Source organism: Toxotes jaculatrix, chromosome 12 (assembly GCF_017976425.1).
Source record: "Toxotes jaculatrix isolate fToxJac2 chromosome 12, fToxJac2.pri, whole genome shotgun sequence".
NCBI classification, from domain to species: domain Eukaryota; kingdom Metazoa; phylum Chordata; class Actinopteri; family Toxotidae; genus Toxotes; species Toxotes jaculatrix.
Window position 1 is genome coordinate 17,585,657 of NC_054405.1, and position 19,118 is coordinate 17,604,774.

The 19,118-nt window shown below is 39.9% G+C and overlaps 1 protein-coding gene across 1 annotated transcript in view; it reads right to left on the reverse strand.

Annotated features, from left to right (window-relative positions):
* sept8a (septin 8a) overlaps positions 1 to 19,118 on the reverse strand; it is a 29,763-nt gene that overhangs the window by 4,888 nt on the left and 5,757 nt on the right. Inside the window, exons 2-6 of the mRNA XM_041050907.1 lie at positions 15,401 to 15,515; positions 14,883 to 15,078; positions 11,639 to 11,825; positions 6,236 to 6,397; positions 4,579 to 4,675 (exon numbers count right to left, since the gene is read on the reverse strand). Coding sequence (XP_040906841.1) covers positions 4,579 to 4,675; positions 6,236 to 6,397; positions 11,639 to 11,825; positions 14,883 to 15,078; positions 15,401 to 15,515 — 757 coding nt within the window. The remainder of the gene's footprint in view (positions 1 to 4,578; positions 4,676 to 6,235; positions 6,398 to 11,638; positions 11,826 to 14,882; positions 15,079 to 15,400; positions 15,516 to 19,118) is intronic.

The window sequence follows — 19,118 nt, forward strand, 5'->3', positions numbered from 1 at the left end:
AGGTCAGTGGTGGAAGATCAAGTGGGTAGGGGTGCCTGAATGTGGACTGAAGCCATCTGTACTGTGAAGCGATCTCTAGTCTTTGACCACTCCTAATTATTTGATATGCTAAATCACCACCAATTTTTAAATAAGGGCCACATATCTGCAAAGTAATAAAAACCTGGAGCAGCTGTGGTCAAGTGCATAACTTGATACACCAACCAACTTATCTTGGAAACACAAGAAAAGAGCGGCCCGTTAAAAAGCACATGTGATATCAAAGGAAAAATAACTTCCCCCTCTCAGGAAGTAAATGTGATCAACCTGTTAGCAAACATCAGAAAATGCTAAAAAAAAGTTTCTCTGTAGTCTCAGATCTGATGTGTGTGTGTGTGGTGGCCAAGGGCATGGGAAGAGTGAAGGCACGTGGCCTTTCAAGCACTGAAGCATGTGCCATGAACCCTGGGCAAGCAGTGGTGGAGGATGGGATATATGCTGTGTTTGAATACCACCACAAGCTGTGAGCGCTGAGGATGTAAAGAGAGCAATAATGATATTGAAAATGTCCAATTAGCGTGGCATTTAGCTTCTCCTAATGGGAAATGCTTGGAAAGAAGCCTGCAGTGCGTGACAGTGAACCACAATGCAGCATAGAAATATGCAGCATAACACAGTCGAAGTGCCTAAACCCAAACATCCCACCCAAAGAAACAAGACTTTCCTTCATTAGACTCAGACAAAAAAAAAAGCAAGTGAATAACCACCAACTCACCCTCTTCTTACTTTACGGTTTTTGGACACAAAGTAAATTTGAAAAAGATGTGAAATAGTAGTGGTGATGCAGTTGTATGAATTACTCACTCTTATTTTTACTCAAATTTGCTGGTTAACCACAGATCATTAGTGGGAGAATACAAGTCAAAAACAGAAATGAGCTGTTCTCTGGGGCAGTATCCAGGCTACTGAAATTGCCTGTTCATTTGGCATCTAATAGTCTCTCTGTACTGGCCCCCCTGCTGAGGGGCTGAATGAGGGCCAACCCTCTGACTGACTGCGGCACTGAGCCCTCAAGATATCTGAGCTCAGGCTCTGCAGACACACACAAGCAAGAAAAAAGAACCATACAAAACAGGGGAGAACAGATATTTGGCTGCACACAAATGTACAGCTATCAAAAATGAATGAAAATAGACAAATGAACAAAGAGAACAAGAGATTACATGAAAACACTGTGTTCGCTTCACTGAACATCGAAAGGATCCATGCGCCCCAGGCTGATCATCAGCTCCTGTACTTTAGGTAAGGTTTTACCATATTTTGAGAGGTAAACATCGTTATGCAAGTTACAAAAAAAAGCTCTAACGCTACATGGTAAATAATGAATTTACCAAAAATATGACCTAAAAACTGAATAGGGAAAAACTAGGGAAAAAACTAGGGAAACTAGGGAGTTTTTACCTTCAACACTGTCAAAGAAGAGCTCAATATCTTGAATTGCACACTTTGAAATTAAGATATTCATTATTTCTATCGCCAGTCTGTTTTCACCCATACAGACCTTTGGAGCATGAATCCTTTCTCTTCTTTCATGAAAACTATAATTGCCATATTTCCATCACATTTCCCACATGATTTTCCATCTTTACTGGCGCTCTTTTAATGATGTCATCTTCTTGTGCCCTCTTCTTCTGCAATAGCATAATGGTAACCAACTGGAGAAACGGCACCACAACCTGTTTGTTCTATCTGTAAATATGGTTAAAGTTTGCACTAAATTCCTGATGTTAGAAGAATATTGTTTTTCTTAACCATATTGCCTAGCCCTAACTTAACTTTCCAAAAACATCCTGAGAACCAAATACAAAATAAGTGATTAATGACATGCATGTTCGCACACAAACACCCACTGCAGTACGTGTGCACAGAAGAACAGACAGACAGTAGTTTGCAGAGAAGAAATACAGGGTCTGCTAAATGTCACAGATGTCTGGAGTTCAGAGATAACAGAGCATCAAGATCCTGAGGGAAGATAAACACACACATAGACATACACACACTGAGCCCCCCTCAATTACTCTTCTTGTCAGTAGACAGTCCTTCCTCTGTCTTCCTTCAAGTCGATGGAAATTTCCCATGGCTCTTTGAGATGTTACCATAACCCATCTATATAACATTTGGCATCTACAAACTGTTTCCACTGACACAGACCCTCCTTTCAGCCGGCAGAGTATCATAAAACACAGAAGCTCCTGTCCTCTTCTGCCCCTGTCCTCAGATACAGTGACAAAGTATGTTGTATGAATTGTGAGCCATCAGTTTGTAAGTGGGCCTGACTATAATAAGCCAAGTAGTTTTCTTGTATTCCATCCCATCAGCCCTGAGTTTTGCTGTCAGGCAGAGATGAACATTAGCTAAAGGTGCAAATAGTATTTTTTCTAAACTTTTTTCAAAATTTTAAATATGGTCTGGTTTTACATCAAAGTTTACTGTGGGTAAACAAATCTTTTCATCAGAAAATGATGTCTATTGTCACACAGATGTTATTGAGTTAATGGGTAACACCTGGTTCCAATCATGTTTTCATTTTGGGTAGAGTGACAGCTCTTTTGTTTACATTATGCTCACATATTATGAACTCAGTGACACCAATATATTCTGACACGCAGTAAGCATGCTGTGTTATCAATACCAGCATCAGGACCTGTTTCTGGTTGACACATCCACCACTTCTTAATTGCTGCTGAATAATAAGAAATATGTCCGCTTCAAACTGAGTTAAATCCCACAGAAATTAGCTTAAAATGAAGCTGAGATAACATTTTGCAGATGGCTCTAATCTGTCTGTTGCTGGACTGGACTATAGCTTCCTAGTGACTGATGGAGTCCATAGGAATCTGTCCCCCAGGAGACACACAGCAGGCTGTATAAATAACCATGGACTGTCCTCTGAGGGTTGGGGAATGAATGTGGTCAGTGGATAATGAAGAGAGGAAGGAAGAGAGAGTGAAGACACAAGGGCAGTAAACTGAGGAGAGGAATGGAGAGATGGAGGGAGGGAATGAGAGAGAGAGAAAGAGCTTCCCTGAGAGTATAACTCCCATCTGAGCAGTAATATTCTCACAGCACAAGTCTGCCTGACATTATTAAATTAAACTGTTTACTCTCATTGACAAGCACAGAGAAATGAGCCTTGGGAAAAAAGATCCCTGACACAGGTGATATCTCCAGGGGCAACGTATGCATGCAGACATATTAAGGCAGAACAATGTACAGTACATCACAAATACAAACACAAATACAAATACAAATACAAACACAAACACACACACTTTCCCAAAACAATCTCTACCAACTCGCCCTTCATTTCACTATGTCACTCTGCATGAAGTCACACTCACAGCTGTGCAGGGCACTCTGCATTGAGAGGGCGGGTATAAATAAACAGGAAAACGGTGGGATGCACTCACCGTTCTGCCATGAGCAGGAAGCATCTCTCACCATGGATACTGATAGAAGGTTTGCTTTTTCAGCTGCTGAGTTACATTAAGTTTGTTCATATGTGCAAAGCAGAAAGGTGGAAGTTAACTGTATGTGTTTCCCCATTGTCCTGTACGTGTGCTTCCATGGTTAAGCCACATTTGGTAGGTTGCATCAGTGCAACTTCCTGCCAAGGCTTTTCATTGGGGCTGCAACTAACAATTATTTTCATCATTGACTCATCTGCCAATTGTCTCCTCAATTAATCATTTAGTCTATAAAGTGTCAAAAAGTAGTGAAAAGCATCCATAAAAAATCCCCACAGCCCAAAGTGATGTCTTTAAATGGTCTGATATATCTGACAAGACAAATGTTTTATTTTTCATATATAACAAATAAAAGCGACAAATTCTCACATTTAAGAAGGAAAACCCAACAAATGCTTAACATTCAAAACAGCTGCAGATTAATTTTAATTCAATCAATTTATCAATTAGTCAACTAACTGTTGCAGCTCTAATTTTTACTGTCTGCCTCGAATCCACACTTGGTGCTTTAGGATGGACCTTAATATGGCGAAACCACACAAACAGAGGCAGTATGAACAGAGATATTTGCGAAGGGGGTTCAGCCTTCGATCATGTGATCTCCCAAAGGATGCCTGACACAGGAAAACACTAGTCAAGGCATTTCTGCTGCTTCATTATATGAAAGAGAAGTTGTGGCTGAAAGTACACAGACATCAGCAAAACGGTTACCGGTGACTCACAGGAAGCGAATGATTAATAATAAACTGCAATTTTTTAAAATTTCAACAAAATTTTCATTGCAACTATCAAACTGTTCTGTCCATTGACTAATTGATTAATTGAACAATTGCTGATGAAACTGTGGTATGATAAGAACAATACACTTGTGCCATGATAACAGCACACAAGAGCCAATATCACAGTTTGGCCTCGCTCTGTCTTATATCTTGTCAAGACACGATATGATTCTGCAGCGATCTGGAGAAAGGAGATAAAACATCAGCTGATCCCATCATGGACTCACTGTTGCGTTTGCTTGAGAAACACAAACACCCACACCCTGATTAACTTGCTTGTAAATGGTTCTCACCTTGCACAACACCCCAGGGGTACTGTCTGGCCCTCACTGTTTTGTTCCCCACTTTGACCTCCTCCACGCTCCCGACCACAGCAAACGGCAGATGGGCCTGCACAGGAAAAGAAGTTAGGGTGTTAAAAAAGGTCAAGAGGTCACAGGTGTAACTGGAGACATAAACACAGACTGAGCTCACTCTGACTTCTAAGTTACACTTTCTCAGAGATTTTTTTTTCCATGGTTGTTTCATGTCAGTATTCTTTACAGCACAGCAACTGTTTCCAAAGTTAAATTCCACTAGACACAAGCATGTTGTTGTGCTGCAATAATAAAACAACAAAAATGGATGTAAGCTGTTTAATTTCAAATAAAGCTTGTTTCACTGTGGCCAACGTCCCTCTTATCTTTCACAACCAGACCACACCAAAGCGAAGTGTAACCATGTTGACATATGAGCTTCACCAGAGCTCTGTTTAACGTGGCTCAGTTGGGGCTGTGAGGCCTATTTTGTTGAAGTGATTAAACACACACACACACACACACACACACACACATATTTTCTTATTGCTCTAAGAGTTACTACGCCTCGTTAGAATCGACAGGGAGGCATCGTGGGGGAAAACATGCCCAATAGCAACCTCAAAAATTAGGTGGCGAGTTGAAACCAGCTGGCTTGTTGCAGCTCAGAGGAACAAGCTGGTGAGTGTGGGCGCTGATGTAACGGACTATGAATAGATGGGGATACTGTACAAGGACTGTGCCTGAGAGAACCAAATGCAGTCCCATTTATCCATAAGAGATGGGTATTTGTGCGTGTGTGGGTGTGTGTTTGAGCACAGAGTGATTAAACATCATTGCCATAAAATCGGAACTAAAAAAGGCTAAATATTCTCTGCAGGAAATGTATTTGTGCTTGCTCTCTGAGCTAAAGTCATTAGCTTACGTTCAATTATATAGCTACTCACAGCTTGTTTTCAATATCTCTAAGTAACTGATTTATTTTGACAATGGAAAATACAAAGTACAAATGGACATATAAAACCAGTTGGAGGAAAGAATGTGCTGCCATCAAATTCATAAATTCTTTTTATTATGGAAAGAATAGAGAACTGGTGCAGTTAAGCAGAGCTGGTGTTCACGCAGTTCCGTGTGAAACTGTATAACTCTGTATATACTGTATGTCCAAGCACATGGCCAGGGTCAGCTAGTATTTAGAAATATTTTTTGTGTTTTTCCATGTATACAGATGTGTGGGATTTCAAAGTGTCTAGATAAGGGAAACATTACTTTTCAGCCCATGTGTTAAAAGCAAATAAAATGGTGTCAACATATGCTGCTGCTACCAGATGTGTAACACATGTGGTGCTAAAGACATGATGGTATAAGTCAGTAGGCACACAGATGTCTTAAAAACTAAATCCTTTTTAATCCAAAGGTTTTGAGACAAATGTCAAAGGTCTCAAAAAACCTACTATTTTTACATGCTAACTTATCTGACATTGTTTTCACCACATCTTAAGAACAAAAACCAAAGACTGAGAATTTGTTATCATCTTCACAAAACACAAACAATGGTGGACATTAATTAAAAAGATAGATTAAGGATTAAGAAGACGGACTTAAGGATTCTTGTATGAAAATCCTGTGTTTGAGGGGACACAACATGACTTACGTTCATGGAGGCGTTGATCTCGCTGACTGCTTCATCATCTGTGGGGAACTGGTATATCTGGACACCATTGCTCACCAGCTCACTCATGATCTTTATTTTGAATTTATGAAGCTCGCTCTTGGAGATTGTGTCTGCTTTGGCAATGATGGGAATGATGTTGACCTGAAGAAAGGAAGAGAAAAGCAGAGGGGCTGGAGGTCGGTTTTGGTTGAATTTCCCAAAAAATGTAGAAGCATTACTGTTAAAGTGTGTGCATGGATCTTTGATACAATAGTTTGATTTAGCCTGGTCTGACCTGCATCTTCATGTCAGGACAAAACATACCAATAAAATTTTATATAATGAGAGAAGATGCACAGAAACCAACCAAATGGTTTCAATGACTTACAGATTAAAGCTATTAATTTCCATTTGTCACCAGGTCATAAACAAGCACTGTAAAAACAACCTAAATCAAACATGCTAACAACCTAATTAGAAACATAAAGTACATAAAGTACACTGCTAAACATGTTGGAGGGAGCATACAAGACCATATGCAGCAAAACCATACAGCAAATAAGCTCAGTCAGAACCCCATGAGATAAATAAAACAAACAGCGATTATGAAAACAAACTAGGCTCCATCTCCAATCAGCAGCAGATGTGCAGAAATAAACACACAGTTTGTCTGCATTCCTCTGTATGTCTGCATTACCCAAATCACTAACTGGGAGGAAGGGGGGGATTCCTGCAGATTCACTCATCAATTCCATAGTGTGCCTGAGAGCAAGAGCCAGAGCTTGTTAGGAGTCAAATTACCGGCTCATCGTACTTTATTGGATCATTAATTTGCAGCAGGTCAGCCAGCATCATGCTGCAACCCTTATTTAACAAACAAACTTCATTAATTGCATCAATTCAATACTGCCTTCTGTGGCAACTGAAGCGGAGTTAAGTGTCTTGAAATGGTCAGTGAGGAGGGAGGGGACAGTGATATTTGTTCATTTCCCACAGCCGGGTTTTCCCAGCTGGCCAAAGAGTATTTCCAAATAGTTCTTAGTGTTTGTTCTGAACAACTAGGAACTCCAGATGGATAGCTGTAACCACATCAAAGCAATTCACATATAAGATAATCACTGAAAAAAAAAAATCACATACTGTGATTTCTGGCACTTTCTATTTTAATCTTACACAACAGAGAGTATCTGCATATGAAAGGACAGAATGTCAGTTTTCCAGGGATAAAAGAACCATGTTGATCCACATCCTTATAAAGTGTAAGTCACACTGAATGATATGTGTATCGTCTCTGTGTGTTCAGATTGGACTGAGCTATAGCTCAGTCAGCTTAGTAAATTATGGTAGTTGGGTACTAGGGTTTTCAAACCAGCTCCAACTGCTGGCCATGTTGATGAGCAGGACAAATGCCTGCCTTTCAACACAAAGTTCAAAACCTCTGATCAAACTGGCAAAAGAATCTAGTTTAATTAAAGTGATTATCTGGAAAAACTATGTCTCTCAAGTCTTATAGTAAATCAGAAGTCCTGACAAAAACCCATGTGCATTTGACAGATAAGAAATGATGAGCCATTTGAAAGGTTAGTAGGAAATATCAGTCCTTGTGTGCCAAACTGAATCCCCTACATCCTAATATTAGATAATTAACTGGTAATGGTTTCCTGCTTTTCAAGAAAAATCTTCATTTAAAACAAAGGGCACCTCCTTCAGGCTCTTATCTCTCTTCCTGCCTTCATCCACCACAAACCACACTTGCTCTGCTGGGTCTTCCAACGGTTCTCTGTAGAAAAGGGTGAGTCGCACCCCGTTTACAAGAAAAACACCATTGTCTAGCCTTGACAACTAAATCTACAGTCTGAGGAAAAAGCTTTTTCTGGTCAGCTTCCCCGGCTTTTCCTGTGACAGGGCTATCTGGCAGACAGGATAGCTCTGTTCATTCATCTATAGTTTCCAGATAAATGCTAATGTTCACACAGAGAAATGCTCCCTTTGAGGTGAATGTAATTCAGCAGAGAAAGCAAAAATGTGACTGTGGACCACAATTTTGCACTCTTTGAAAGAGTGAAATAGATTCATAGTGACCAGAACATACGTGTTTGGGCTGTGATCTTCACTTGTATAATTAATTTTAGCGCTGAAACAGTTAGTTGATCTTCAGATATTAATCTTCTTTTTCCTGAAACATGAGAATCTGCTGACTTTCCAATTTTTATTTCTGCAGGTTAGGTTTTAGGTTACATTATAAACTGTGACTTTGTGGTCTGAGAACGCAGAAAGGCATTTTTAAGTATTGCATACACTTTACAGACTAAATGGTGAATCGAAAAATAACCAGTGCAATGAATAGATATTGAAAATAAGCACTTGTTGAAGACCTAATCGGTTGGGAAAACAAGCTACTTTCTGTGGTCAACCTGTAGCCATCTAGAGCTTGGATATGTGCAAAGGCTGATGTGGTGAGTAACTGCAGCAAATATTGCCTGCAGTACATTTATTCTACCTAGAAAGAGACCACTGCACAAACCCCATTAAACCCTTAAAAAGAAAACAATATCACAGCCACACTGTGGTCACTCAACACTGGCTTGGTTTCAGAAAAAACAGTGGTCATATTGCACATTGTGGAAGGATAGCCGGGACAGAGCCACTGAGGTCAGACTAGTGTTCACCGTGGCCACCCACTCACACTAAAACTGAGTCCGATGTTGCGCTCACGACACCGTAAATCACTCTGGGTAAAAATGCCTGCTGCCAACATTGTTGTTATTTTACAGTATCACCACTTTCTGGTGCTGTTCAAGTGAAAAAGGCCTGTGAATAACTAAAATGTCCCTTACAGCCACACTGAAGGTTCAGAAGAAAGAGAGTTTGGCTCCTGTGAAAGGACTGGGTGGTTTAGCTGTGGTAAGCTGCTTTGCTTTCACCCATATTAGGGGAGAGTATAGCAAGTAAGCTACAATACGAAAGCAAACACTTTTAACTCATCTGAACTGTTTCGCTGCGGTTCATATAAAGGGATAAAAAAATAATATATTTAGCTCAGGTAAGCTATCATGGCTTGGTTCAAAGCAAGGCATACACAGAGCTGGCTGTGTGCACCGTGGTGGTTTGGATGGTAACAGGACACAGTTGGCAAACACAAGGTGGCAGGTTTTGATCGCTCTGTTGGCAGGTAAAGACAGAACAGAGGCTCAGCAAGAAAAGTCCTGAATTTGGATCTCAGACCGTTCTCTGAAGTTTGTATAGCTTTCCTGTTGGGTCAGAGCAGTGTTCTGGCTTTTCCAATGGGAATAATTAAGGATAGTGGAAGTACTCCTGTAATTGGTCTTGACTATGACTTTGGCAGAAACACAGACGGTCCTCAGGTAAAGTTTTAGTGTCCTATGTAGTCCTCAATAAATCAGAAAGTATTCATTATTAAAAAGACAATTAAACAACATTTAAAATACTTTTTTTAAATGTTTTTTTTTTTTACTATTTGTAGTAGTGTAAGTGTAATATAATCTTCAATACCACCAATAACTGGTTAAGTCTGGTTAAGATCCTGTGTAAATATTTTTTTCCGAATTCCTCGTAAAACTATTAACTGTCTCTTGAGAGGGACAGTTGGCTGAGGTAGCCGGTCATTGTTCTGAGTAGTATCAGGAGATGCACAGCTGTTGATAGTTGGCAGAGGTAAGGCAGCAGGTTTTGGTCACAAGCCGACCATCTGTTTTATTCTGGATTTATTATCATTGCATCAACAGACACACACAGAACTAAAGCTGCCACTTTGTCATTCCTACAGAAGGGCTATAAGTAGGTATACGTATGCACTGAAAGACTGTGGAGGTGGTAAGCAAACCCCTTGGGGTCAGGGGGCGGTAAATTAATTTGATTGATGTAACAAAACTCTATTAGTAAAATATTTCACACCCTCCCAACATATAACAGTTAAAAAAAATTAAACAAAATCTTTAGTGACAGTTTTTCTCTCATTATTGCCTCAAGTCAAGCAAGTGTATTTAGAGCTAAAAGACGCACAGATTTTCACTTCTGAATTTTCCTCCTCCTCTCCTTCTTGTCGCTCACTCTCCTCTGCACTTTGTGAACATGTACTTTGAAATGTTTTGAGGATCTTTTCCCTTCCTTAGATTCCACACTTCCCACACTTTGAGACCATGATTGAGGATCAAAAACCACTCTGAATGGTTTTAGCTGTGTTTATCACACTGAGCAGTTCTCAAAAACATTTTATCAAAATGTCAACATGTTGAATTTATTCAAGTGTGTTACAACGTGGGAAGGAAACTTTTATATCAATAGCTTTTATAAGTTAAAAAAAGTCTTTGTTTAATATCATTGCCCTTATATGACTTTAGATTACAAAGAAAGGGATCTGGTAGGTAGCACAAGTAGAAATAGATGCGATGGCAGAGCAAGCTACAGAAAGTCAAGTTACCTTCAACAGAAAAATTCAAGGACTATGCCAGCAATGACAACTTATCACCAAAGATTTCCACAAAATTAAAAGCATACAATTTTGACAAATACAACATAGCTCCAGCTTAAGCCTTAAAATTCATTAAAATTACTTGCCCTTTCATGGCCCCACTAACCCTCACTCTCTCCCCCCTCCCTTCTTTCACGCTCCAAGTGTTGTTCTGATGAGATTTTTTCCACCAGTTGTCTAATTGAGGCCAAGCCAGTGATTGTGTCTCCAGTGAGCTGCACTCATCAGATGTATGGCAAAACACAGAGCCACCAACCAATAATTTGTGTAGCAATACTCATACAAGAGCAGTGGAAAAGCCACAAATCAATGTGGCCCTGAATGTATGACTATTGACAGGCATACAGCTGCATGTTGACCTATGAACATGCTAAACTGGAACACAGGATTAGTAAGATGAGCATGATGAGGATGTCTTTCAGGACCAACTGATTTGTTTTATCTCATATTCATTTCTATTTCCCAGATCAGAAAATGTGATAAGCCTGTTTCCTTAACACAACAGAGTGTTAATCTGATCATAAAGGGCAGGCCTTCCAAAAAATCTGGGCTGTTAAAGTCCAAACCTTTGTCTTTTTCCACAGAAAAAGCCAAATAAGTTCACCCCAAAGAATGGCATGTGAACCTTTCTTGAAATCCTATACGCTGAAATGCAAGCTTGTACGTTCACTGCAACATTTTTCTTTATTCTTTTGGGACACAGAGTGTCCGCACCCCTGCAAAAAGATCAGGGACCTCCACATTTCAGGGAAACGCACACCAGTCACAGTGAAAGGGAGGTCGGATTTCAGCAACACTGATATCATTCACAGACAATGGGAAAGGACCGGGAGTGTGCGAGTATGCGTTTTGCTAAAGGGGAGGACCACAACAGATATATAGCTGGGTGTTTGTATGTTGATTGTGTGTACCTTGCTGTCCAGTTTTTTCATAGTGACGAGGTCCAGAGACTTGAGGGAGTGTCCTGTTGGGGCGATGAAATAAAGGCAGATGTGGATCCTGGTGTCATGGTAGTTAAACAGCGAGCGTTTGATCTTCAGCTCTTCCTGGAGATAGTTTTCGAACTGAGTGTCGATGTAGTCAACGATGGGCTTGTAACTGTGGAGACAGCCAGAGAGAAACTGTGAGGATTTATGTCTGCGGATAAAAGCTAAATATTTGTCCTCTTATTCATGCATTGGTAATGAATATAAAAGGAAATATGGACTTGTCACTAGGGAAATGAACCGAGACAGTTATGTTTTCAGTAACTGTGATCTGATTCTATGCCAAGACCTCAGCTTAGAGCTGTACAGCTTAGTGCTGCATGAAATTTGTGTTCGCCTTATGGGAGTCTGGTTGAAACAAATCACAGTGGCTGCAAAACATCCTTTCCCCCTCTCACAGTGCTGTGATGGTGTTTAGAGCCTACAGTGTCAACAGTAAATCAATGAAAATTAACAATAAGCAGAATGAAAACATCAGAGTTTTAAAGTATCTGCTTGTAAACGCTAAGCGTATGTGTAGCCAGACACTTAATGTTTTTTGGCTATCCACAATGCTGTTTATGACCCACATAGCTACAGCAGGATACCGAGTCCAGAACCAGAAGGCAAGAAAAAATAACATTTTTTTTTCCGGACACTACAGTTGATGCATCTAAAGCGGATTTGCCTTATACTTATATCAGAAGATATATCAAACATCCATTAAAATTCACCTTTCAGAGACATACCAGAATTGCTGAAATGGAAAACATTTGAAAGCATGATCCAACATAATAAATTAGATGAATACAATAATTTTTCGTAATATGACGTTAACACATTGTAACTTGCTGGTGTTCCATGGAAAATATTTTCAGTTTTTCCCGTTTGGATGCACTCCTAACATACATCTAGTCACAATGAGGAAACAAGACAACACATACAATTCAGTTAGGGCAGAATGGAAGTGTTCTCTGATTTTGCACTTCTTTCTCACTGCAGCAATTATCAAGTTAAAATGTCAAGAAATATTAAATGTCCTTTATTATAAATGATAAATTATGCATGTTCATGCAGCAGCACAGTTTGTCTCTGCAAGCCGTTTTTAATGTCTTTCAACCTTTCAGCAGTCACCAGCCTAACTGGGTGGGTTATGGGACGGTTCGAAGATGTTTTAGGTCCCATTCACAACAAGTTTTTTTTTGGAGAATTCTTCAGCTTTAACTCGTTTATAGTTCAGTTCCTTTTGGAAGATGAGAATAAGACCATTAGAAGTCAGCCACATATTTAATAAACTGCATCACAGCTGCCTGAAATGCAAATCTCTTTCAAGTGAATTGCTTGTGGTTTATTAGTCATGATAGATTAAAAAAAAGGCCCACAGTAATAGTCTAGCTCTCACTCCACCACTTTTTTCACTCTACATATCTCTTTTTATCTGTGTTTGAGATGTTCAGTAAACTATGTTGCTATATCTGGGCACTACACAGCCACCTCAGCCTCACTGGTTCAAGCTGGTGTCACCTCTGCTTTTACATTTCCTCCAGCTCCCACTGGCAAGATTCACAAGCTAAAGAATAACAATTGTGCATCGGGTCAAACAACTGAATCACCTCCTGAATCTTGTTTTTACGTGAAGTGCCTGCTACAGTGCAAGTGCCTATTCTGAGCTTTCTGTTTAGAAGAGAGAAAATACTCTGAGCCACCAACATGAAACGAGCCCAAAATACACAGTAATACACAAATATTACACAGTACAAAATACACAAACCTTTACATTGATTCTGAGCTGTTTCTTTGTGTGTTCTGGTAAAGTGTGAACACTAGAGAAAGAATATAACATCAACAATTACAGAGTTCATGGTGTTAAACCTATAGTTATGGGTATGAATCAGACAGATCTTTGCCCTTTAAATGAGAAACCTGTGGCATCGATAAACCAAAATTACTGCTTAGTAGTAAAATTCATCATGTTTCATGTGAACGGCTGATAATTATCTAAATTAACAGCCAACTATACTGGTAACCTTGTCAGTGTTTCAAAAGAAGACCTTCCCACATTATATTTTACAGCTCAGAGTAAGAGTTAAGTTAAAAAACAAAAAAAACAAAACTAATCTAGATCCTCAGCTAGAACCATGTTTACAGTCATCTGTCCTCTCCCTTCACATCTATCTTCAATCTTCTCTGTGGAATGCACCAACTCTGACCTTTTGAAGTTCTCTCAGTGTGCATTTACAGTCTGCTGCAGGAGCCTGTCCTTCAGCATGTTGGTTTATACAGCCAACAGAGAAAACTGCTATCAAAGGGCGTGAGAGTGTTGCTTGCTGGCTAGGTCACAACAAGAACGCTTCATTCCACAGCTGAATGTTAAAAAAAAAAAAAAAAAAAAAAGTAAACAGTTTCCTCTGTATTGCTGTCCCACTTTGTCCTACTCCCATACTACTGAGAAAAGCAAAATGTGCAGAAATCTGGACTGATATTAGTTTGTGTCTGTTTCTCTCATTTGTATCCCTTAGCAACGTGGACCTGATTTGGGCAAAACTATGGCGTTGTCTTCTTGCAACTAGAGAGTAGGGTTTGGATAAGGATTGACAGGAAAATCTGTCGTTACACCAGTCATGAGTCAGATGGAAAACACACTGAAGCATGTGTTTCATGCATGTGCTCTGAGTATCAGGATGAATGGAATTTGCCTTATGGGATGATATAATGAGTATTGTTTATCAGAATACATCAAAACAGTCCTGATGGAGTAAATGGCGCTGTCAGGTAAGTTTTACTGTGGTTTGTTTTTCACACAGAGTCATCTAAATTTTGATATGGCTTGATTCAAACCATGGGCAGCGTGGTTTTGGGGCTCGGCAGGTCAAGAAACATCTAACAGTACTGCTTTTGGGCTATACTTACCTAAATAAATTTTTAGGCATCTAGATTTCATATATTCTTTTTATAATTCAATGACCTTCTTAAAGTTAGGATTTGCTTCTCACTGAAATATAGTAAATGAGCTGAAGTCAAAAAACGTTACTTGTTCTCTATCCACAAAACTTCCCCTTTTCAAACTTCCTAAATGTCTCATGACCTGCACATCACCAAAAACCATGATTACACAGAAATGCAAACCATGTCATCAAAAAAGTCATGTCATTCCCTAAAACCTCATCTATTGTCATTTCACGGTGCTCACCTATCCTCTTTGTTGATCTGATCACCAAAGCCAACAGTATCAACAATCGTGAGTTTGAGGTGGACGTTGCTTTCTTGCAGGTCGTAAGTTCGCGGCCGAAGATACACGCCGTTCTGATAATGGCTCGCCTCTTCGTTCTCAAACATGGTGTTGAAAAGTGTGTTCATTAATGTTGACTTGCCAATTCCAGTCTCCCCTGCAGATGATAGGAACCAGACAGAACCAAGTCAGAAAGAGAGAGAGCTAAATTACTCAGTCACCCGAGAGTAATTCATCAGCTTTCAGACTGGCTTTTGACTGCAACACAAATGGGAGGCCTGTGTATTCCTTTCATGTCAGGAAAAACAACCTAATATCATAGTCTTGCTGCAGTTTAACATGCTTGGAGGCAAACAAAACAAGTAGAGAAACATTCAGTAGTTATGGCATGGCATTTCTGTGAGCTGCTAATTGTAAACAATATACAACACATTCTCTCTCACACACACACTGCACACACGCCATCTTTTGGTACTCACCTACACAGAGGATGTTAAAACAAAATCCCTGCGTGACCGATTTACTGACCAGTTGGTCAGGGAGGCTGTCAAATCCAACATGGCCGCCCAAACTCAGGTTACGCTTCTCTTCATTCTGAGGGACACAAGCAAAACACAACACAACAAATCAAAAGCCTGGCTGCATATGTGGAAAATGCACAAGAGGAAGACATTAGTCAGAGGTAGGAAGAGCTGGGTGCTACAGAGGCTGAAGCACTCACATTCCTATGCAAATGAACATTTAAGACCCTCAGTTCATTCCGCAGATGTAAAACCCATCAGCTAACATTATGAGTTAGGTAATCAGGGCCTGCAGTGAGAATGAGCTTCAACAATAATCCTTCACAAGCACAAGCAACTGCAGGCATTTCCACACAAAGAAAATACGCACTTTTAAAGAAACAACCAGGGAAATGAGGTGCTTTAATACAGAGTGTGGAAAATAAGAACATCTTCTGTTGGGAATAAAAATAATTTATAGAACTTGCAGGATGGAAAAAAATGTTCTGCAAGTTTTTTCACACATCAGTCACAAAAACATTTCCTTTCTTTAACCTCAGCACTGATGGGTCAACACAGCCACATAGTACAAGCAATGTGAATAAGTGATATGAAACCATTTATATCTTAATTTAGCCCCTTTATTATCACATTTTCCAAAACAATCAAATTGAGCAGGACAAGCTACACCAATCAAACCTGTAAACAAAACCAAAAAGGATCTCCAATCACCACAGCTACTGTGAATTATTGCAGAAATTAGTGCATAAATGCCTTAATCAATCTGAGCTTGGGGGAACATCCTGGAACTAAAAGCACAAACAGAGCAAAGACAGACACTATTGCACTGTAAGCGTTTTCACCTTTGATCTTCCTTATTCAACCCACCTTGACAGAAGGACAGACACTAAGTGAGATGAGAGAGTGTGTTCGAGCTGTAAAGGGGGGGAAAAGACAGCACCTTGAGATGAATGGGGCCACCCGAGCTCGTCTGGCTCAGCCACGAAGGACTGCATATTTGAAGGCTGATGTCACAGAGCGCAGGCAGCCTGAGACCAGAGCAGAGCTCAGCTGAACGCAGACCGAGCGTACTGAGCTTGGGGGTGGAGGCCATCTCTGCATACACAGCAGACGAGTTATAAACCTGACTGAACTGCACAATGTAGGATGAGCACTGTGTGTATATACAGCATATGTGTGAGAGTGTGTTTAAGTATGAGAGGGGAAAAATGAGAAATACAGCTTAATGTGTCAAGCGACACGGCTGGAATAATCTGAGCTGAGCAAGGCGATACTGAGCCGAGCTGCAGCACACTGTGAGTTTATTAGTTGTAAATCTGATTTAAATGCTTTTAAATGTGATGTTGTTTGTAAAACATGCAGCATGTCATGGTCAAAAAAGTGGGTGCATGTAGGGACCACAGATAAAAATTAGCTTTTCTGGCTAACTCTGGTATATTTTCAGAAATGTTACCAATTTGCATATTTCTGTCAAATAAAGTGATCAAATGAAGTGATAAAAAGAAATGATAGAAAATGTTCATTAAAATCCTAAAATGAGGGATAAAGCTCCACCTGAAAGGTTTCAGTGCTGCTATATAGCTCTCTATTTGGAAGGGTTGCACTTTTAATTCATAATGACATCTGGGTCTTGTTCATTCTGTGGTTTAAGACACCAATTGTAAGCCACTTTGGACAAAATCATCTGCCAATTGAATGTAATGTTTGTGTTACTCAGCAACAGGTTTACAGGGACGAGGAAGAGGAAGTGGCAGTGGCCATTTTTTGTTTGTAAAACTCAGAGATTGTTAAACAGCATTAATGTTTGCTTGTGGTATTTAGCTTGCTGAATGAAGCTCACGGAGATATTTGGATAGATTGCTGGAGGGGGAGGGTGTGGCCTTCCGGTATCGTGCCTGGAGGAAAATCGGTGCAATGACTCCTGAGAAGTGTTTAAAAATAAGAGAAGCTGACAAATTATATTTGCCTTTATTTATCCAGGCAATGATAAACAACAGCCTCCATGCTCATTTTCCATCAACACCCTGTTTCGTATCCAGTTTCACATGTGGCAGCTGCATAGTTGGTGGATGGGCTTCCTGCTCAAGGGCACCTAGACAACATTTTTTGTTTAAGTGGGAATTTTTTTTTGTTTTATGCTGCAAGTCTGGGAATTTACACTTCAGGCCATGAACTTATTTCTGGAGGCTCATGAGGCCTATTAAAAACATATCGGGGCCTTTAGAGAAGTATGGCCAATGTCAGGGGCAAGCTTATGTCATAATCACAGTCAATCAATCTTAAAGAGTAGTTTGACCTTGTAAACCTTGTTTGTGTGGAAATTGCTCCAAACTTACGAAACCACGGTCATGAGACTCTCAGATTCAGAAAAATAACAAAGATCCTGACTCATGAGATAATTGTGGGTTGACCTCCTACACTGCCAAGTTGTCAGTAGCACATCTTTGTGTGAGTGTGTGTGAAACATCAGAGGCAGATGGGTCTGTGACTGAGGGCTACAAAAAGAGCGCGCAGACCTGACCAACTGTGTTATCTCTAAGGATCAGACAGAAAAGAACTGCAGACGTGGACACAAACTCCCCAAGCTGTGACTTAACTGACTGAATATGTGTGTGTGTGTGTGTGTGTACTGGGCTCAGTGGTGCAAGAAGTACTCAGAGCCATTACTGAACTAAAAACAGCAATGAAACAATGCGAAAATGCTCCATTTAATTAAAAATTCTTTGTGTATCTACTATATTAGGTGCACCCATAACATTTAATGCAATCAACTAGCTGTTTTGCCATAACATCTACTTTTACTGTCTACTTCTGCCTGTAATGTTAAGCTTTTGTTGACACAATCACAGAGGTGTTAATTAAATGATATACTTCAGCACTGTCATCATAGTTTGCAGTGGTGTTATAAACACCTCTCAACACAATCTAGTCCAGTAAAACACCACCTTTGACTATAACCTCAACAGTAAACATATATTGAATAAACAAATTTACACTTTTCCGACAATGTCACCAAAAGAAAATTACCATTATGAGCTTGTTAAAGACAGACGTTGTAGCGGAGCTGTTGTACCTGACCGCAGACTGACCAGGTGTACCTAATAAATCAGCAACTGAGATGACTTGCTATCAAAAAGATTTTGTGCACTGAACAGTTCATCATATCACAGAAACTGATCATTTACTCTGTATGAAAAATCTTAATATGAAAAAAAAACCCTAAAAACTTTAGCTGTCAAAAAATTGTCAAAACACTGCTCACTAAAAACTGAGACTTTTCTATCTTATGCTCAAATCAGACTTAGATTTATTCAACAATAAATAACAATGACAGAAAAAATAAGCTTGTCTCTCTTAGTACCTAATACAGTTACTATTAACAAGAGCATAACACACCCATCAGCACACACAGGATGTGTAAGCAACAGACGAGAGCAATTAGGGAAACTGTGGTGCATCTTTCTGTCCACCCACTCAAGCGAGTTCAGAGAAGAGAAGAGCAGCAGCATAAAGTATGACAGGAATGAAAAGCTTTGGAGTAACTGTCCCAGAGTGAGGAAACAACAGAGTCCCCAGGCCACCGTATGACCAGGCCAGCAGGAAATGGCTGCACGGAATGAAATGAGGCGCAACTCATATAGGCTAGTTCACAGATGTGAGCCACCAGTGCTACATG